At 34.6% G+C, this 23,154-nt stretch overlaps 2 protein-coding genes across 2 annotated transcripts; both read right to left on the reverse strand.

Annotated features, from left to right (window-relative positions):
- Nucleotides 1-367: 367 nt before the first annotated feature.
- On the reverse strand, nucleotides 368-9,608 carry LOC110865454 (tubulin--tyrosine ligase-like protein 12). The gene is made up of 15 exons (XM_022114708.2): nucleotides 9,211-9,608; nucleotides 5,877-6,134; nucleotides 5,649-5,773; nucleotides 5,341-5,557; nucleotides 5,128-5,253; nucleotides 4,786-5,042; nucleotides 4,563-4,670; nucleotides 3,134-3,275; nucleotides 2,883-3,045; nucleotides 1,810-1,967; nucleotides 1,411-1,734; nucleotides 1,238-1,312; nucleotides 1,066-1,135; nucleotides 814-971; nucleotides 368-707 (listed from the first exon to the last, which is right to left on the reverse strand). Exons 1-15 carry the CDS (start codon nucleotides 9,490-9,492, stop codon nucleotides 558-560), a joined length of 2,613 nt encoding a protein of 870 aa, XP_021970400.1. The 5' UTR covers nucleotides 9,493-9,608; the 3' UTR covers nucleotides 368-557.
- A 9,633-nt stretch (nucleotides 9,609-19,241) lies between these two features.
- Nucleotides 19,242-21,177, reverse strand: LOC110865453 (MOB kinase activator-like 1A). Its single transcript, XM_022114706.2, has 7 exons — nucleotides 21,042-21,177; nucleotides 20,420-20,468; nucleotides 20,212-20,320; nucleotides 20,027-20,120; nucleotides 19,819-19,952; nucleotides 19,570-19,733; nucleotides 19,242-19,448 (listed from the first exon to the last, which is right to left on the reverse strand). Exons 1-7 carry the CDS (start codon nucleotides 21,065-21,067, stop codon nucleotides 19,377-19,379), a joined length of 648 nt encoding a protein of 215 aa, XP_021970398.1. The 5' UTR covers nucleotides 21,068-21,177; the 3' UTR covers nucleotides 19,242-19,376.
- Between the last annotated feature and the right edge of the window lie 1,977 nt (nucleotides 21,178-23,154).

Genomic DNA, 23,154 nt, shown 5'->3' on the forward strand with positions numbered 1-23,154 from the left:
ACTACGCGACGTGACAAATAATACGGTTTTTTGGTTAATGTTTTGTTTTAAGTTATGTAATGCTTTTTATTTTTAAGTTAATGTCACGTTATTTGTTTAATTATTATTAACTAGTTTTTATTTAAATGTAAACGGTGTGTCATAGCACCACGTCACGTTCTGACATGAGGTTCACGTGTCGCAAAATGCCCCATCTTCAAACCCCTCCATACCGTGTGTACTAATAATAAATCTCTTCAATTTTAGTAATCATCTCATCTTTTATAGGTTTATGGTCCAAGTAATAATTATAAAAGGAGATTGAGCAATGCACAGAAAATGGATAAAATCCAACACCAACAAGAATCAAAGAGAATATGAACAAATAAATTAAAAAAACAAGCATCAAGGTCGCATAATCATCACATATCATACCAAATATACCACAAGAACAACTCTGTAAAATGGTATAAAAAATGCAAGCACATCATGCTTTTGTCCTCGTTCCGAAAAAACAAAAAATATTTTTTCGTGATACAAATACAAGCATGAAATGTCCAGATAATTATTGGTTCATTTCACAATGGAGATACATGGGCTGTTTCATTCAGAAACAAGCAATCGAAAACATAGTTATAGAAATCTCGAGCTTTGACGGTTTCTCCTCCACCCATAACAGCTTCCATATCATATTTACAAGCTCTAGTGCAATCAGGGCAATAAGTAACCTGCATTTGCCAAAAAACAAAAAAAGTTCGGACCGAAAAAAAAAAAAAAAAAAAAAAACTATGTGTGCATGTTTGTTAAAAGAAAATGAGTTTCAAGTCAAAACACCTCCAGTAACTTGGGTTTAAAGGAACTATCAAGCATGACATCGACGCCATACATAGCCCTAGCGGTTGGACTATGCATTTCTGGATGAACTAACGCTGCCGACTCAAAAACTTTCCGGATCATCTGTTTAACTCTTGAATGGATCTCCACCCATTTAACTGCAATTTGCAAAAACAATCCTCGTCATACAGACCAGGTGCCAAAAAATGTCAAAACATCAATAACGTTAAAGGCGGACAAAACAAAACAAACCTTGATGTTCCTGCTCAAACTCCTTAACAAACTCTGGTGTGTTCATGTGATTCAACGTTCCCCTGTAGTTCTGATAGTTTGAAACACAGTAGTAGATAGTTTATTATCTGTTATAACTTGATATAGAACGGGCATATATTATTATAACTGCTTTAAAGGATAAAACGATTACCATTACAGTGAAGTGTGTCTCATACTCGTACAAACTCTTCTTATCCAAAGTGTATGTATTGTTCGCTAGCCTAACCTGAAACAATATGAAACCGCATTATATAAATACAAAATATGCATCAAATTCGAAAAGATAATAATAAATAAAACAACTTTTGGCTTTTTTCTACATACCCAAAAAATATCGGTGATGAATAACTCCAAAGGGCTAATACTGCGAACAAGAACAATATACCGAATATCAAATTTCCTCCCCTTGAATAAAGCTGGCTGCTCAATATACTTTTGACATATTTTTGGGCCGGTTTCCATGAGACGTATGATTGCGGATAAATTTCCGGTAACCGTTGTATCTATGGTTCTAGCCATATTCCAAGGCTTCAAAATCCATAAATTGTCGGTTTTATCATTCTCACGTACATAATAGTCCCCAATAAACTGAGTAAGTTGCGTTTCAAGATTATAAGTGGGCTGAAACAATTCTGGAGATCCATAAGCCTGTAAAAGTAACGATAAGTTTAAGCGAATCACACCAAAAACAAATGGTGAGGATTTGGAAAACGATAATATCACCTTTTGAACTGTTTCTGCCAAATGGTGTTTCATGACAAGACAAGCTTCAAACGGAAACTGATTTATGTATTGTTGATCATTTAACCCTATAACCTTACGTGTTTCCTCATCCACCTGCATACTTGTCCAAACTATATCTGCTTTCTTCGGGTCCTTTGCTGTTGACCATATGAAATGAAAGAAAAACTTAAGAGATGAACAAAGGATAAATGGGTCAAGACTCAGGTTATGTTTTATCAAGAGTCGAAAGTTGACCAAAGTGTATTTGTTTAGCGTTAAAACATCAAAATCATTTCAAAAAACAAGATTATTATTAAATTAAACAGATTTTCCAATAATACACTACATACTTATTGATAATAAAAAGTATTGAGACATAAGTGTTATGGGTCAACCTAACTCGACATGACCTGTAACGAATATTACTTGTTTTAGCCCGTTACTAGGGCTGCAAACGAACCGAACGTTCAGCGAACAGTTCGTGAACCGTTTGGCAGGAAGTTCGTTTATGTTTGTTCGTTTAATAAACGAACGAACATGAACAAAGGCCACGTTTGTTCCTTTGTGTTCGTGAACGTTTGGTGACGTGTTCGTTTATGTTTGTTTGTGATTGATAGTTCATTATTGTTTTTAATTTTTATATTTTATTTATATACTTCAGCATTCTGACAAATAAGATATTTAATAAGTATCGGTGTATTAAAAATTATGTTCATGAACGCTTGTGTGTGTTCGTTTGTTTCATTTGTGTTCATGAACATTAGTTCATTTGTGTTCATGAACATTAGTTCGTTTGTGTTCATGAACGTTCGTTACCTAAAGTCAACAAACGAACACGAACACGTTCATTTCCTTAAAGAAACTAGCAAGAACAGAAAATCTTGTTCGCTAAGTATTCATGAACAATTCATGAACACATATATTTCTTAATAAACAAACACGAACAAGGTCTTGTTCGTGTTCATTCGGGTCGTTTGCAGCCCTACCCATTACCCAACCTACCTGACCCGCCCACCCGTTTTGCCACCTCTAACAAAAAGAGTACTATTAAAAATCTCAATAACAGCACATACTAATTACAAATCCGGGGTGGGTCAAAAACTCCTCAACTGATGGAATATCTGTATAAACTTGCAGTGGGCGTCCATCACTACGTACTAGACTACAAGTAGTAGATGCCTTGTTAACTAAGGAAGAACTTGTTGACCTCAAATTCTGCCAATGTTTTTCATATTCCTGTACATTTGAGCATAAAAGCAGTAGTTTTGATAAGTGATACTAATTCAAGATAATTATAAAGGATATCGTAAGTTAACAAGCATACTCTTATGAAGTATTGGTGTGGGGTGTGAAACCAAGCAGTAAGTCTGGCAGAACGTTGTTTCTCCTCTCCGATGCCAAATAAATAATCACGAGTACACTCGTCACCATAACAGACATTTTTGGTAGGCCAGAGAATTGTAAAGCTGAAATGATGATCTAGTCAATATTTGTATCAGATGCTAATCACAAGCAAAAATAATTCTTTCGTTGCTTTGGTATCGGTGGAATCACTTTAAAGGGTGTTTGGAACTTTGGATATGCGACACGAAATTGATTATCTAATATGTTTTGTATCAACAGCAACAAAACTGACTGTCAAATGTCAAATAAAATATTTACACCAATTGACAAAAGCGTCTTTGTTTTACTTAAATGCCCTTTTTAGTCATTTTATCTATTATATATTAAATTACCAAGCTTATTACGTGTGTGTTACACGGAGAAACTACAAAAGAAGTTAAAATTGATAATAAACCAATGCTTGACAACTATTCAGCAATAATCAATTATATATATACTGTTAGAGAAGCTTGATGAATAGTAATTTTAATTTTATAATAATATATAGCTTTTTTATTATTTTTTATTTTTAATAACATATTTTTAATTATTTTTCTTTTTTTATAACCATACATTTCTTATACCGTTTTCTAATAATTCTCTTTTCTTTTCTAGAACATGTATTATCAACTAATTTGATACTTCTTTAATATTATACGTTTATAACTTTTTCTTAAAACTTAAGTACGTAGTTATGATTTTTTCCCGGACATTCCGTTATAAGTTTTGTTAAAAACGAAATTGTACTTATAGTAAAGTATTTATTTGGTATCATAAAACAATACGATGACAAACTAAACCGTTCTAATGGTTTAGCTTTCTAAACAACATGCTTTATGTTCAAATCATGTTTGTTTTACATTATCATTTGCTCGGTTTCGCCGCAACGCGCGACGAAAAAAAATACTAGTATACACTAAAAACAAAAGGATAATTAATTGATTGAATAGATAAGAGTTCCAATCGTGTATATGTATTTAAATACATGTCAAGTAAACAAACATAAAAGACTAGTATAATGTGTTACTTATATTTGTTTGTAACTAGTTGACTACGGAAAAAGAGTCATAGAAAAAATAATTTGCAGAATAGTTTTACATGTTTTGTTTATCTATTAACATACTACAAGAAAGTTTTATGGAAGTCACGAAACGGAAAAGTGAACAACGTGACTTGAATTAATGGAATCTTACGTCATCAATCAGTTATGACTCCAAACAGTAGAAGCATGCCCGACCACTGTCTACTGTCTGTTTTACTGTAATTGATTATCTGATCTGTTTAATATGATATAATATATATAACATAGTTTATACATATACTTTTGTAATCAGAAGAATTAGAAAACCCAAATGATAAGAATAGAGTACCTCACAGCTGATTCAAGTGTTCCTTCAGGCATGTACAGAAATGGTGATACTCTGAAATTTGGCTCATCGCTGTGCCTCAGTGCCGAACCCAATTCATCCATCACATACCTACAAAAAAAACATCAAAAGGTCAATTCAAAACTGTGCGTGCATGTATTCTCAATGAAGATATATGTTTAAACAAACAATTAACAGTTAACGGGCAATGAACTGAGACACATACCATATAGATGTCTCGTCAATCTTCTCTTCATCTGCTAATCTATACGACATTAAGTATAACCACATCGCATTCAACACACGATCAAGTAACGGTTCATCGCCAGTCCATTCAGGAAGACGGGGAGGAAGCACTGAATCAACCACACCCTTTCTAGATTCTAGAATTTTTGTAGTATTTACACCGTTTAATAAAGAAAGACTAGGAAGAGATTCAGCAATCTCGACCGCATTGTCTCCAAGAGGACCGGGAATATCCACCTGTCACATAGCAAATATTAACAAAATAAAAACATTTGAAGCTTCAAAAGCAAAAAAAAAAAAAAGCCATTCTGAATAAAGGCACCTCCAGTGCATTTAAGCTGGTAAAAACTTTTAGAAGTTCCCGTAAATCGAAAACAGAATGATCGTTTAGCGGATTGCCTCGAAGATTTAAATAGGAAAGAGATGGCATAGCTTCAGGTGAAAATGCCTGAAATATAAGATAATATGTTATTAAACAGTATTAAACATAAAAACAAATGTAAAGATGAACCGATGTCCGATTATCGTATTATACCTTGTTTTGTAAGCTGTGAATACGCCTATTTGAAAGGTCGAGAGAGGTCAAACCCTGCAAAGACCGGTCAGCGTCAACTCCGCAGCCTGGATTTTCTTCGTCATAAATTCCTCCACAAAAACCCAAGGCCCAGCCCGTATAGTTACGCGTAAAAGACGAGTTCAAAATTTCAAGACTCGGGCAATTATGAATAACAGCTTCTGCAACAGAATCATCACTACAGACAAAATAGTGAAATACTTCAGTCTCTGTTACGCTTACAGCGATGAATTTATAAATATAATCTAACATGCAACGAAGAAACTCACAAGTTCTGTAGAATCGGGTTATTGTTTAGCCAGAGAGCTTTAAGGTGCTTAAACTTCACGATTTCGTTAATTATAGTCTCGGGAGACTTGAGCTTGTTGTCGCACAGACTAAGCGCAATTAAGCCCTATAAAATTTAGTGCAGCATAAAAGTAAAACCGTTGCTCGATATTACTGCATGTTGTCAATAAAATAGAAAAGAAATTGGCATGTATGGAATGATTACGTACAGGAAATTTATTAGGCAAATCAAGTGATAGAAAAAGATCATCGTCAATGTCGAGATCTTCGAGTTCCAACCACACGACTGCCTCAGGGCCCTCCTTTTTAACCTTTTGTACTTCTCTCTCCACGATTTCCATTACACCCAATTTGTTATTGTTTGATTCACATCCGTCGTTATCTGCGTCTTCAACATCTGAATTCAAATCAATATCTACACACATCAATGAAGCCATTCTTTCTACCAACCCTGGAACTTCTTGCAGCTGTTAAAGCAATACAATATAGTTCTAATTAATAGAGATCAAACAACATAACAGACCAGTATGAATTACACGTGTTTTATGTATGCAATAGAATCACATAAATATCAATTCACTCATACTGTAATTTTAAACAAGACTAAGCAGATATATGGGGGTGTAAACCAGCCAAGCCGCTTGTGAGCTACTTGAGATCGGCTCACTAAAAACTCAAATCAAGCCAAGCTTATAATAGGGCCCATTTAATAAACGAGCCAAGCCCAAGCTTCACATATAAGCTCAAGCCGAGACAATGGGTGAACCTAAACGAGCATTTTATTTATATAAATTTTATTTAATCTATTCAAATATACAACAACAACAACAACCATACCCAGTATAATCCCACCTATAGCGAAGCTATTGATAGGGTCTCGGGAGGGTAGGATGTAGGCAAGCCTTACGAGATAGAGAGGCTACTTCCAGTGAGACCCCCCGGCTCTAAAAACCATAACCAAGACATAAGCTTCTGGAAAATTATATAAGCACACAACTACTAAAAAAGGTGGAAAGAAAAATAATAAAAATAAACACATAAATGAATAAGTACTTGTTAGGAAAACTACGACACCGGGAATATCTATTAAAATATAAATAACTATTATCATTATATGTAACATTAGTATAAAATAACTAGCAGTGTTAATTCGCGAATAATCAGTAATTGGTAGTTAACTAATTAAATTTCACCTAGTCTGACTCAAAATCAGTCAAAATCTTTGAAGTATTTGAAAACTTGTACTTATTAATCCAAGAGTAAATTACAAGTTTTGTCCTTTATGTATGTCCCAAATTGCAGGCGCTGTCCTTTAAACCAAAACTTGACAGGCGGTGTCCTTTGTGTTTTCAAAATCTTGCACGTTTTGTCCTTTAGGCCAAACTTAGTTAGATTTTTTAGTTAAATCTGGTATCAAGGGGCTATTTTGTAAAAAAAATTATTCAGGGACTAAATTGTACAAAACTTAAAAATAAAAAATATATAAACTTCCTTTTTCTCATTTAGATCTCAAACTTCTCTCTCCTCTCACTCTCTTCTCTCTCTCTAACAACAGTGGTGGTGGAGGTGCTTTGTGGTGATGGTTATGGCGGGTGGTTGTGGCAGGTGGTTATGGCGGGTGGTTGTGGTGGGTTTGGTTGTAGGTGGGTGGTGGGTGGCTGTGGTGCTAGGGGCGACGGTGGAGGTGGTGTTAAGGCCGGTTGCAGGTGGGTGGTGGGTGGATGGCGAGTGACTGGCTGTGGCATTATTGGCGGCGGTGAAGGTGGTGTTAAGGTCGGTTGCAGATGGGTGGTCAGTGGGTGGCAGGTGGGTGGTAGGAGATTCGGTGGTGAAGGGGTGGTTTGTGGTGGTGGGGTAGGTTCAGCGGTGGAGGTGATGCTATAGGCGATTGCAGGTGGTGGTGGTCGGCGATTGCAGGTGATGTTATAGGCGATTGCAGGTTTTTGATATTTTTGTTTTTGGGGATTTTTGGGGGTTTTTGATTTGTTTGATTTTGGGGATTTTTGGGGGTTTTTGATTTTTGGTCAGTGGGTGGCCGGTGGGTGGTCGGAGAATCGATGCCGGAGAATCGATGCCGGATATGTTTGGTGATGGTGGTGAATCGATGCAGGTGGATATGTTTGGTGATGGTGGTGAATCGATGTTTGGTGATGGTGGTGAAGGGGTGATTTGTTTTTGATTGCAGGTGGATATGTTTGGAGAATCGATGCCGGAGAATCGATGCCGGAGAATCGATGCCGGATATGTTTGGTGATGTTTGGTGATGATGGTGGTGGAGAATCGATGTCGGATATGTTTGCAAATCAGGTTCGTTTTTGCTCTCTTTTCCGTTATATGATTCCGTTTAAGGTGTGTTTGATGGTGGCGGTAGTGGTGGTGGTGGCGGTGGTGGTGGTGGCGGCGGTGGAGGGTGGTGGTGATGGTGATGAAGGGTGGTGGTGATGGTGGTTAGTAATGTACTCAATAATATTAATAATAATAATAATAATATTTTTGTACAATTTAGTCCCTGAATATTTTTTTTTTACAAAATAGCCCCTTGATACCAGATTTAACTAAAAAATCTAACTAAGTTTGGCCTAAAGGACAAAACGTGCAAGATTTTGAAAACACAAAGGACACCGCCTGTCAAGTTTTGGTTTAAAGGACAGCGCCTGCAATTTGGGACATACATAAAGGACAAAACTTGTAATTTACTCTTAATCCAATGGAATATTGGATTTTAATAATCCCAGCTATTCGTCGTTGGCCGCCGACAGTCCCAACTTTAAAAATAACCATTGGCAGTCCTAACTTTTAACTTATTGGCCTACAATGGACCCTGACTAACAGAACCCTAACGCCGTTAGTTTCCGGTCGCCGGAAAAACGTTTTTTGGCCGGAAAACTCATTTTTGGACAGAAAACTCAACATTTTCGTCCCGAACCTCTTTGTAACCTTATTATGGACCTTTGAGAACCTTTTTCTAGTAAAAGCCTGTTAAAGTCGCCAGAAAACTCCATTTTTGCCGGAAAACTTCTTTTTCGCCGGAAAACTCAACATTTTCGTCCCAAACCTTTTTGTAACCTTAGATCGGTCCTTTAGAAACTTTTTTTCTGGACAAAAACGGTTTTTTCGGTGACCGGATCTAACGGCGTTAGGCTTCGTCAGTCAGGGTCCATTGGTGGCCAATATGTCAATAGTTGGGACTGTCGGTGGTTATTTTTGAAGTTGGGACTGTTGGCGGCCAACGGCGAATAGTTGGGATTATTAAAATCCAATATTCTTTAATCCAATCCAACTAATAAGCTTGAAAAATTTAATATAAAATTTTAAAGTAATATGTAAGTGTGTGTATATATAAGTTTGAAAAATTACATATAAAATTCCAATCCAATTAATCGCTATTAATTGTGAATTGTTGAGTCTAGCGATTTTTACAACCATGATTATTAGATAATAAACTACACTGTATATAAAAAGTATAATAACTATAAATATATATATAAACATAACTAAAACATAAAAAATGGAATTTCAATAATCATATATGTATTTATTAACCTGTTTTGGGGCATCTGAAAGGCGAAATGAGAAAGCATGATCAACTAAAAAGATGTTGGATTCCTGTCCCATGGAATCAGAAGCCGTAAAAACGAGACGCCGTTGACGGCCATCCTCAACGGGCTCCACCTGGAAGTAGTTTCCGCCGTCGAATGTTTCAGTACACAGTTTTTCAAAGAGTTTCCGGTAGAGTGAATTAGGTATACCGGCAGCTGCCAGCAGAAGGCCGTGAACCTTCACGAAATCTTCGAACGTTTGGATACCTCCGGCGGGGTTAGCCATAGTGGAACGAAGGCGGTTAGTTTGGGTTCGCTGTGGTTGTGCCGGCGAGGGTTTAACCAAAGGGTTTTCCGGCACAAAAGAGTTGGAAATTGATTGGGTTGGCTATGGGTTATAGATTTGGGCCTTACAGTTTAAGCCCGTAATTGAATTGTGAGTTGTGACTTGTGAGTTGTGACCCACCCTATCCGACTGAGTAACAACCTAGTTTAAGTCGGTTTTTAGAACTAGTGGATTTTTCTCGCACTGTACGGTAGAAATTTGGTCAGTGTTGGATTGGTTTGTTATGATACCGGCGCTCGGTATAGAGAATGAAAGAAAAAAGACTGAAAATAAAGTCATGATACGCCCAAGAAGATACCGACACGTGTTTTGCATTGATTGAAACCCATAAAAACAAATAGCAGCGCTTGTTCCAATAAATACTAACTTGTGGGTTAAATTGGATGTTCTAATATGTTTAATTGGTTGTTTATTGGTTTTTGGTTTAGAATTTTGAGACTTCAATTGGGTTGTCTATGCTTTACGGATTTGAGCCTGTGAAAAAATTAAGCCCCCAAGTAAATGGTGGATCGCCCTATCCGAATTATAAAATGCATGTATTATTATAAATGTATATAATTTGAACAAAAGGGTCAGTGTGAATACTCAAAACAGTATTCAAATTAGGTCCGTTTCATATTTCTGGTTTTTTAAGTATATTCAATAACGAACACTCATGTCTCTATTAGAGGTTTGTGAGCCCCATGGAATGACATGCGTGGAGGGCATTGAATTGAGGCGGAGAGAAACTTTATTATCATAATGTTGTAAATGTGAAATTGATTGATCTAGCGGACCCACTAATTATTTTCTAGGGGTGCGAACGAAGGCTTCAACCAAGTTTTTAAGGGGTGCGATCGGGATTTTTGCCTATAAGATACGCTAAAAACATTTGTTCAATGGGTGCGCCCGCCCACCCACCACAACACCTAAGTCCGCCCCTGCGATTGATACCAATACATTTGAATGTGTGTATACTCGGAATCTTATAAAGTATCGTATCTTATCTTATAAAAGTTATAAATGAAAAACAAAATTTTGGTTCAACCAATCAATTTTCGGTTAATCAGATCGATTAATCGGTTAGATTAACGATTTTTGGTTCGGTTCGTATAATTTTGGTTAATAGGCAAAACCAAACCTGAGCTAAAACTTTAGCTTAGAAATGCATGCAATTGAGTTTAAATACAAGCAAATAAATGTTTAAATACTTGAAATAGACGTATAAATACATGAAATTAAGTTATAAAATATAAAATGCATGAACTGGAGATATAAAAGCTAAAAATAAATGAAAATATGACATGTTCTGTTAGGTTAATTTTGGTTAAATGAGGGTACAAAAAGACGATAATTATTTTTTAGTTAATTCGGTTTTTGGTTAATCAATTATCAATCAATGCAGTTTTTTTGTTGATTTCGGTTCTATTTCGGTTCAATTTCGTTTAATGAATCAGTTATTGCTCACTCATAGACACTGTACATCACGGAACAAATCATTTTTTCATTAAAAAATATATAGCAATATTATATACTCAAATTAAAGAGAATAAAATCCTCGTTTTCATGGTGTAAGTTTTAAGAAAAAATATATAAATTGACGAAAAAGTTATGGTCGTTTAAAAATCAAGGGGGTAATTAGTTTATAAAGGGATTAAGTGTAATTAATAATTTTGTAATCAGAATATGGTTAAAGATGAGGGGTTAAAATTTTAAACGAAGTTCACTATAATCAATGACTCTGATACCAATATGTCACACCCTCAAATTCCACATGCGGGGTTTTACCGCGAGGCGTGTGACAAACCAGAATCAAGCCACTAATATGTTGAACCATTCAAAAATGATTGAAAAATACAAAACTACCACATTCAACTTGAATAGTGATAATAATTTTAAATATTCGAAAACGAAAGTTCAAGTTTGACAGCGGAAACTAAAAGTATAAAAACCTAGACATGGCAAAAACCCACAATTGTTTTGCATAATAAAAGAAAACACTTTATTAAAGCAATGACACTCCAAAATGCAAGTCCCTCATATATGTCGTACCTAGCGTCCTGCGAAGCATGTCTAAGAACACATTGTCATATCATAACATTTGAGTTAACAAAACGTGGAAGCTATAATCCTTAAAGTGTGTTTGGTTCTTCATACGACTTGATCTTCATATAGACTTCCTTCGGTAATTCACCTAAGACACAAAATTATCAAATTGTTAGTTATATGGCGTTTAAATCATGCCTAAACAAATCCCGGATCAAATTGTTAGTTATGTGGCATTTGAAACACAATAGTAGATAGTTTTCTTTACTTAGAAAACTTCACCAAAAATAATATTTTAACATACCTTGTGATCCTCTTGTATAGGAGATCATTAATTTCAATCCATGCATTAGATTCCAGCATTCTTAGCCTTTAGATTTGAAGATTATGAAGAACTAGGCCAAGATAATGTTCTTCCCTCTTTTTCTTGCTTCTGGGCGACGCACACACACAAATCAGTGTGTGTTGTGTTTTAATTTATGTTTTTATGAATTACTCATGACTAATAAACTAGGTTAATTAACCCTAGTTATCATCTTTTATTCCATAACTCATGGAAACCGCACTAGTGGGTTAAAGATTCAAGTTTTGGGGCGTTACATTTTATTAATATATTGGATTTACACAAGTGAGAAACGGCTGGAAACACCAAGGGGGTTAGAACAAGGTATTCATAGAACAATAGAGTATTCATGTGATGTTATAGCTTTCTTTGATTTTGGATTAAAGTATTATCATCAATAATATATAAATTGGCTATGGGTTTGTTTAAATTGTCTTGAGTATTGGAATATATTTATCTATTTCCTTTGTTGTTTCACTTTATATATCTACAAATGAGACACTTGATGAAGGTTGTACAAGTGCACACTTTATGTTTATCATCTTTTTTGCTTCTTTTCTTGTTCTAATTGTGTTATTTCTAGGGATCAGCATGGTACATTGGTACCGTATCGAATTGGTACCGGTACCGAATATACCATACCGGTATGGGGAAAATGGGTACCGATACCGAATATACCGGTACGGTACCAATGTTTTACTGGTACCGGTATCAAAAAACATGGAAAATGGGTACCGGTATCGAATATACCCTGTACCAAATGCCCATCCCTAGTTATGTCTTATTTTATTGTATTTGATTAGAGTAAACTGCCATTTTGGTCCCTGAGGTTTGGTCACTTTTGTCACTTTAGTCAAAAACTCAAATCTTTTAAATCTGGGTCCCTGTGGTTTCACTTTTATTGCCATTTTGGTCCAAAAATGAAATCAGCTAATATTTGACTAATAAAATCCTGTTATTTTGTCCTTTTTCTCAGGGGCAAAATGGCCAAATATCAGCTGATTACATTAATTTAATTAATAATGTGTTATAATAAAATTATATTGACTGTTTTGCCCCTGAGGAAAAGGAAAAAATAACAGGATTTTATTAGCCAAATATCAGCTGATTTTATTTTTGGACCAAAATGGCAATAAAAGTGAAACCACAGGGACCCAGATTTAAAATGTTTGAGTTTTGGACTAAAGTGGCAAAAGTGACCAAATATCATGGACCAAAATGGCAGTTTACTCATTTGATTATATAATCTTTTTGTTTGTTGCAGGCTTGAAGTTGCAACTATTTGAAGCTGTTAGATGCAGGCAGGCTTTAAACTATTTATGCAACTATTTGTAGTTGTTACATGTATAGCTCCTTTTGTTTGTATGGTTCCTGTATAGCCCATATCATATGAATTGGGTTTTATCATATTTTTTCACTATCATTTAGTTTAGTTCAACTGTTCAAGTTATTATATTAGTGTAAGTAAAATCTTTAACCGGTCTATTTATGTTATTTGTGTATTCAGACTTTTTGTGTTATAGAGCTTTATTGGGAGTGTTATTATGTCATTTGTTTGTAAGAATTTTAGTTATGTATTAATCATTAATAATTACTATAAATAACTTGCTCTATCCCGTGTCACGCACGGGTAATAACCTAGTTCATTATATATAGTATAGATATTGAATCTTAAAAGTTATAAAATAAAAACAAAAGTTTAATGGATGATGCATTCTTCTGTGCAGTGAAATATTGAGTCCTATTGTATTTGATTTACATCATAACATGTAACATATTGTAACATATTATATCATATAATATAACATTTTAACATATATGAGGCACTAATATGACATTTTAATGTATATATGAGACAAGAAAAAATTAAATGTTGTAACTTAAGACGTTCACGAGCTCTTCGCTTTATAAGTCAGAATAACGTCTCATCTCTTTTCTTATTCTTCTTACTTTTATTCTTTAGATTAAAATAAACATATAATAACAGCCAATAGGTAAATAACTATGAAAATATATTTAATATTATTTTTCTATTATATTCATAGTTGAAGAAAAAAAAAACATGTTATTATAGCATTGATATAACTTTTAATAAATTAATTCAATAGTTTTAACTTTTTATACATATGAATGTGATGTTATTCATTACAAACAAACACATGACATTAATCTCAACCAATAGCCATCAAAATATATGGTCCAAACTTAGGATTGTTTTTACAGGCCACATGGCCCACAACAACTGTAGTCACATTTTGTATGAAACCAGAACCGTTTATGGGGTTTTCAATTATTGTCAAAAACAAACCCATGTGTCCTACCAAATTGCAAAGGTCACCAATAACAAGTTTGACCACTTTTCAATTGTTTTTATGTTCAAATACACTTAAGAGAAGTACAATATAATGATCATTGAAACAATGTCTGGCAAATCAGTTCACCAATGTTTTAAGATTCCAACTTGACAGGCTCTTTCAATGAGAGGGATCAACATTTCCTCCAATCAGTGCATATTTTACTACATGGATCGATCCGCACAATCGAAAAAAGTGGGTGAAATGCTGGGAGTCATGGAGAGCACGAAATAATAAGGTATTCAATAACTAAGAGCTATATGTAGCAAGTATATGTGAGGAAATCAAGGCGAGGGATTCTTAGGCTGCTGGATGTGGTATATTGGCGCCTCATAGCGCCCCTCTCCCATTTCCTAGGCACCAATTTGGGGGGGGGGGGGGGGGGAGGGGGGGCTAAAGAGGGGGCTCCATCCCAGTAACGAGCGCCAATGGTATGTGCAGGTGGTGCCCAATGTTTTCAGCCAATCAGATTTTTTCATCTTTAGTTTTTTTGTATTTTATTTAATAAGGGGCTTTAAAGGGGTTTTATTCCACACTGTGCAAGTTAACGATAAAACCCCTCACTTATATGGTGCATACATGGCTCTGACGTGGCACTATAAAACCCCTAAGGGCTTTAAACCACACCCACCAGCCCTTATGGGTAAAAACTAAAAAACATATATTGGGTTGGTCAAATGATGTAGAATTTTTTAACTTTTTGATGTTATGTGTCTGTTTTTTCACCTTTTCGAGCATCTTGCTATGCTAGTTAATTTTTAATCCTTCCGTTAAAAAAAGTTACAATGTTATATTAATTTTGCAAGATCACCTCTTTTTGTACCAAAAACCATAACTTTTAAAATTGTAAAAGGTTTAAATAAGTAGTCTCCTAAAACTATGAAGTCATAGGAAGGGTATCAAACGGACTCCAGTTGAACTCATTTTCGCGACATCGGAACCATCTCGTCGAACACTACGATCTTAGATTTTAGGTTTTCACTTTTGGATTTTTAGCTTGTAGATTTAGAATTTTTGTATAGATCATTGTGTCTTTATTTGGCATTGTGTTTTTTTTTTAATTTTCGTCATTGTGTCTTTTTTGTGATTCATCTGTGTTTTTTTTTCGGCATTGTGTTATATTTCTCAAGGTTGTATTAATTTTGTGGTCCATTGTGTTATATTTTTGCGATCCATTGTGTCTTTATACAATTCCTAAATTTAAGACAACTTGTTCATAAAATTTACTCTTAGTTAAAATTGATAAAAAGACAAAAACCACTAAGAACACTTGTATTCAAATTCTTGGTTACTATAAACATCCAAAATCAAACAACTCAACCTTTTTTTACCATATAGGGTAAATTATACTTTTTATACTTTATGTTTGTAGTGGCTAAAGAGGGGGCTCCATCCCAGTAACGAGCGCCAATGGTATGTGCAGGTGGTGCCCAATGTTTTCAGCCAATCAGATTTTTTCATCTTTAGTTTTTTTGTATTTTATTTAATAAGGGGCTTTAAAGGGGTTTTATTCCACACTGTGCAAGTTAACGATAAAACCCCTCACTTATATGGTGCATACATGGCTCTGACGTGGCACTATAAAACCCCTAAGGGCTTTAAACCACACCCACCAGCCCTTATGGGTAAAAACTAAAAAACATATATTGGGTTGGTCAAATGATGTAGAATTTTTTAACTTTTTGATGTTATGTGTCTGTTTTTTCACTTTTTCGAGCATCTTGCTATGCTAGTTAATTTTTAATCCCTTCCGTTAAAAAAAGTTACAATGTTATATTAATTTTGCAAGATCACCTCTTTTTGTACCAAAAACCATAACTTTTAAAATTGTAAAAGGTTTAAATAAGTAGTCTCCTAAAACTATGAAGTCATAGGAAGGGTATCAAACGGACTCCAGTTGAACTCATTTTCGCGACATCGGAACCATCTCGTCGAACACTACGATCTTAGATTTTAGGTTTTCACTTTTGGATTTTTAGCTTGTAGATTTAGAATTTTTGTATAGATCATTGTGTCTTTATTTGGCATTGTGTTTTTTTTTTTTTAATTTTCGTCATGTCATTGTGTCTTTTTTGTGATTCATCTGTGTTTTTTTTCGGCATTGTGTTATATTTCTCAAGGTTGTATTAATTTTGTGGTCCATTGTGTTATATTTTTGCGATCCATTGTGTCTTTATACAATTCCTAAATTTAAGACAACTTGTTCATAAAATTTACTCTTAGTTAAAATTGATAAAAAGACAAAAACCACTAAGAACACTTGTATTCAAATTCTTGGTTACTATAAACATCCAAAATCAAACAACTCAACCTTTTTTTACCATATAGGGTAAATTATACTTTTTATACTTTATGTTTGTAGTGGGTTGCAATAGATGATCTTTAATTTCAATAATTACAGCCACAATCCTTTATTTGGAAAACTAATTACACTCTACGTTCTTTGACCCTAACCAAGTTATAATTTTCAGTTAAATCCAGCTATGTGCAAGACATATGAGGGTACTTTAGTCATTTTGCGCATTAAATAAATATATTATAATAAAAATCATCCCTCGTTTAGGTGTAAGAAACAAATTAATTTTCCTCATCATCTTCCTGCCAAAATGTCTGACAGTAAATGCCGATTATGTTTAATTGTAGAAATTGTTTTTTTTTTCCTGTTTGTTAGTTGTTCCTCAATCGATTCAACCTGTCAAATCACTTTGCCATTCCAATTGCAGTTAATTCAATCTACCAATTCAGGTTGATCTGCATTTTGCAATCGATTCAATCTGCCTGAATCAGTTTGTCGTTCCGATTGCAACCAATTTTATATGCCATATCAGATCTAGGGTTCAAGAACGATGGTTGCGACCCGGTTTTTTGGTGACGGTGGTTAGAGTTCTTTCTGAAATTCGATGATGGCTACATATGCTTTTAGATATGTTTCAGGCGGCCGGAAATCGTGGTGGTGACCGGCTTTAAGAGAGAGAGATGGAGAAGAGAAAGGCAGCGAAAGATGGAGAAGAGAGAGAGAGAGCTGCGAGAGAGACTAGTGTTTATTTATTGGGGAAGAAGATGGTGTTTATTTATTAATGAATATTTTAAATAAAAATATGAAATGACCAGAATACCCCTTAAGTGGATAGACATAACTGAAAATTTACACTGGGTTAGTCTAAAGGACGAAAGGTGTAATGCGTTTTCCAAATAAAGGACAGTGACTGTAATTATTGAAGTTAAAGGTCATCCATTGCAACCCGCTACAAACATAAAGGACGAAAAGTGTAATTTACCCTATCATATACGATATTTCTAAGCTACGCGATGCTTTTAAGCATAAAAATATTTCAGAAATGCATATGCGGGTTCATACATGCTTAAAAATTTATATAACTGGAAAATAATTACATGAAACTAATCTAATCAAGGGCGTACCCAAGTTATTGGTTGAGTGGGAGGGTGCCCTCTTAAAAAAAAATAGGCCAAATCCTGATCGTACCCCTTGAAATTTTGGTTGAACCCCTGGTTCGTACCCCCAGAAAATAATTTATGGGTCCGCCACTGCATCTAATGGTCTCTTATTATTTTTGTTGGTGATTTTAGTGTCATTAAATCATTTTACTTTGATTGGATTTACTTAAGACCAAACGGAAATCGTAATATATGTTGATACGAGTTACGAGGTGCAGAGTACACGTTTGTTCCCCCCGTGTAAGGTAAAGTTGCATTGAACCAATCATCATCAATGGTAAAATCATAATCAATACTAAGGTTTTTTTTTTTTTTGAATAGCAAACTTCATTAAAAACCACAAAGGCGACTTATCTCCAAGGCGGAAATAAGAACGCCCAAAAACCAAACATACTTACATTATATCAAATTTACACCACCCATTCCAAACTACAGAACTAGATTTTGATCTACTCCTATACCATAAAAAACCAAAAGCTTTAACATCGGAGACAATCTAGACCACACTCCTTCTATTGGAAGAAAACAACAACTCATTCCTTGCTTTCCATATCATCCAACATGTAATAATGGCAATACCATATATAATCTTTTTCTTCAAATTAGTTGTCACCGAATGTTTATGCATCTCCAATACGTCGTTTACTGAAAAAAGAAAAAGGAGTTGGAATCCCGCACCAAGTCGCGACACCTTGCCAAATTCCACTTGAAATGACACAAGCTGAAAAAATACTAAGTTAGTGGGGTAAATTGCAAATTAATGATCAACGATGGTAAGTGACTACTATCAATAGCAACTTGGTCATTAGTGGTAAACGGTAATCAACACTCAAGACCATGTTGGGCGAGCCAATCATAAGTTGTCTCTGAGTTAATGCTTAACGGCTTTTTTCTACTTACGTAACTGAATAATTGCCAACAATTATATCATGAAGAGTTGTAATGTTTCAACAAATCGTTGTGATGGTTCCCTCACCTACAAAAGCACGACATTTGGTCTATTTTATATACGAATTTACACATGTACCATGGTGCAAGTATTCATACTGTAATGCATACTCGTGCTTTTGTTCTCTTTAAATTATTTGGTTTAAGATTTTGAGAGTACCATAAAAAAAATCTTTATTTTTTTTTTGAACGGCAAAAAAAAAAAAAATCTTTATTATTAAAGTGATTACCTAGAGTTTCTAATCACAACTTTGCTGGCTTTTCTGGGTTCTCACGTTTATTTGCTTCGCTGTTTTTTTGTGAATTGTGAATGGATAATGATAGGCTAAATCTCCCCCTTATCCAGGTATTTAACTTTTGTCAAAAGACAAAATGGTCCCTCAAATCCGTTAAATTTAACTTTGAACATGATAGTTGGAAATTTATAGATTTAATCCATAACTTAGCATTTATCAAATTTTTAGTCTAATTCAACTTGTACATACATGCTATAAATGAGAATATATAGTTATTTAAATAATGTATCAATTTACACGCTGTATTATGACCATTCAAACAATATAAACTAAAAAAATAATTTTATTATGTTGTCACTTTCAAATATAAAAACAGAGAGACTAAAATGAATGAATAATCTATGACAAAAGCTGCTTAGAACATTTCCAACAAGATTACAAAAAATTAAAAAGAAAGATGAACTACAACTTGAGGATGGATTCAACAAGCTCATATAGAGGTGCAAGCTCCCCCTGATCAATCAACTGGAATTCCTGCACATCAACCATCCGTCCATTAGTTGGATTTAATTATCTCTCAATGTTTTTGGCTGATAATAAATGCGAAAATAATTAAGTGACATTTTTAAAAGGCATAAAAATAGAGAAGGCTTACCCATGTGAAGAGGACAAAATGCTTAAAGCAAGTATTGAGATGAGCTTCTTCTTTCAAACTCATAATCATTTGAAAATGTGAATGATATATGTGAGCATATACCCGAAACAGCCTCTTGAATATCGTCTTCACCACATCCTGGAAATTTGGAGGAAATGGCGCACCTGCAATGCGCGCACAAGTTAGACGAAATCTTCTTTTTAACTGAAAAATGGATATGTATGTTTATTACAAAGAATTATTATATACCCAGTTTTTGAGGAAATATTGATTCGTTATCAAGTTGAGTTTCAATCCACTCCATCAGATACTCGACGTATTTAGGAGCCGATACTTCTATCGGTTTCTTGATAGTCACTCCATCAGCCCACCTGTACTCGTATCTGGAAAAAAAAAACTTAGCAAAATATCACAGACTGTATAATTTTGACTAATGACGAGTGATTAAGCAATTTACTTTGTTCCGGCTGTCATTGTTGGGCATGTTGACGGTGTGCAGAACTCAGTAAGAGTGCCATAAAGAATGTTCACTTGATTAAAGAAATCAACAGCTGTAGATAACAAAATATGAGCAAAAATAGTTACTATAAAAGTAAGTAATCATATGCTAATTTATATCCAAAAATCAGTGAAGATTGTTACCATTAATTGCTAGCCATTCGTTAAGATCTTCTCCAGGGGGTAGGCGAACGGCTTCCCTCAAATTTCCACTACCCAAAGTTGCATCAATGTGCTTTTTAAGCTGTGCACCCTGAATACGTATAAATAAATCGAGCACATCAAGTAAGTTTGATAAACAATAAAAAAATTCATTAACATTCCTTTAAAATGTGTATCTAACTAAACTAACCTTACTTCCTGATGGGGCGCTCTTTTTTGGCCGAAACGTCTTTTGGTTTCTGCAAACACAAATGCGAAGGGAGGATTAGCAGTTGTTAACAAAAAAAGGAATATTTGCAATCAATGATAATTCAAAGAAAGCTTGAAATTACAAAAAAAAAAAAAAAAAAAAAAAAAAAAACAGAAAAAATTGTTCTGCTTTTCATAGTTTGGAATCAACTATCATCTTCATATCCAAAATGGAAAAAGAGAATAAAAAAAAAATGGTGGTATATGGATTTAAACGTATGAATTTTGGACCTATATCATAACATATGATTGACTAGACTGGATCATGTAACACATACACCTATGAAACCTAAATCCAGATATGGAGCTCCAAAAACTTAACAATAATTAGATCAAATAATTCTTCTACCTTAACATCTTCAACCTCAAAAACATGTTTTATTCGCGGTAGCAAACACAGATTTTATACACCCTGTAAGTCTAGGCTAATAAATAACAAGTAATTACCTCATGAAAGAAGCAATTGCCAGAATGAAATTAAACAATAATCATGGTTAATTTAATTAAGATACGGCTGTTTTCATGGAATAAAGATGAAAATTAAAGTGAATTTTCATGCATACCTGCCTCCGAGACCAAAGAGACTCATGATGAGTTTGTTAGGGTTTGGAGTGTTGGTGTTTGTGTTTGTGTTTGTTTATATATATATATATACACACACAGACACATGAAGAAGCAAGCAAGCAAGGTGAATACGAATACAGGTCGATTGCCATCTGAAGCTTACCTGTCATATGGCCGATTCTGCCGCCAATACCACCCTTTCTATTTTCTTTATTCTCTTTTCACCCCTAAACTATTGCCTTTCTTCACTTTTTATGCAAACTTTATGAAATTGGCCTGGCATTTGCCTCTTAATGGTTAAGTATTATACAACGTCTGAATTGTTAAGACCTTTTATCAGAATTGGCCGGACATTTGCCTCTGAACGATTAAGCATTATACTGGCTGAAGTTGCATATGCTTGGTATATGTACAGAGAGGAGAAATCTGAGCTACTTTTATATAGAAAGTCCTGATGAGTTAAAATTAATTTTTTTTAGATGGTAATGAGTTAAGATGAATTGTATTGAGACAGGCCGATACAAAGGTATATTAGAGGAGCACAATTTTTTTTTTTTTTTTTTTTTTTAAGCGGTTCCATTGTTGATATGCTTAAGAGGGTCAAAACCGGGTATTACAATAATGGATTCAAGCATAGAACCGGTATTTGAAGAGAAATGATCGGGTCTTTTCGGTTCTGGTGTCGGGATTTGATCAGTTCATGCTCGGTATAATCGAGTTGAAACCAATTTCAAATCATAGGGTAGGGAACCTATAAATAACCGGCAAGTAGGTCCGGTACAAAACCAGGTGTCGAGGACCTGGTTTTGGGATTTTTTTTTCAGGTAGGGTCTAATGCTTGGTTTCTTATGCACCGCTATCCTCTAAAAAAAACAACCTCGAAACATTTCATGAATTTGTCTAATCCCTTTCGAGCCCAAAAAGCATATTGGTCCTATAGATTTGTAGGAAGGATGCAAGTCTTTTTTTAACGGTAAATTTCTTTTTAATCTTAATCATCTGTGTGATTTGAACTTAAAGACTTTGTCTTTCCCAATAAATCACACTCCATTGTTACAAAGAATCGAAGTCTTAAAGTCCCAAATCTTTTTCGAAGTAATAAATTGAGATCACTCACAATATTTTGTTTTGATTTTTATATTTTGAAGCGTTGGAAAAATAGGAATAACAATAAATAAAAATAGAAAGAACAACTGGGATATGTGCTTAACTGGTGGTGGGGGCTGGAATTTAACTACAATTAGCTGTGTATGATTAGGGATGGCCCCCATATCGCCTCTCCTCGATACATTGAATCTAAATCCATCCTTTTTTAGCATCCGTTTTATATTCACATTATTAATTTGTGTAATAAATGATAATAAAATTGATGGCGAAGTGACACTAGCTATAAGACTTGTGATCGGACACTCTACATTCATTATGAGAGACTAGCGATCATGACCCACATGAACATCATAATCCTCCACGTAAGTGTTATGTTACTCATCTCTAATCCACAATCCAAAACCATTCTTCTAAAGGTGTGATCACGACCCAACCAACTATATCCCCTTATTTATTTTAATTTATCTTTGTTTAAAAAAAAACAGAAATGATTACTTGAAAAATGGAAAGGAGTACCATGGTTGTCATGGTTTAATCCATGCAAACCATGGTGGATTAGGGGAAGGAGGTGGTATAGGCATATAGCTTCTTATTCATGTTCCTACTTGACGAATCATATCCCAACCATGATTCCCAAACCCTTTAGCCTAAGACTTAGGATCAAACACCCTGCATTTATTATGAGAACGATATAAATCTTATATGATAAAACAATAGTATGTGTCTAAATGTGTGTATAAAAAACACACATAACTAGTGTTTATGTGTGTGTATATATATATAGGGTAAGGTTCATGCGAGAACCACCTTTATTGCGAGAATCGTGAGAACCAATGTGAACACAACCTAAAATAGCTAAAAAACCTAACCCCCCCCCCAAAAAAAAAAAAAAAAAAAAAAAAAACCTAAACCCCCCTCTCCCCGGTCAAGCTAAATGCTAAAAACTAAAACCCCAAAAAAACCTAAAAAAAACCCTAACCCCCCCCCCACCCCAAGCTAAAATGC

This window comes from Helianthus annuus, chromosome 6 (assembly GCF_002127325.2).
Source record: "Helianthus annuus cultivar XRQ/B chromosome 6, HanXRQr2.0-SUNRISE, whole genome shotgun sequence".
Taxonomy (NCBI): Eukaryota; Viridiplantae; Streptophyta; class Magnoliopsida; order Asterales; family Asteraceae; genus Helianthus; species Helianthus annuus.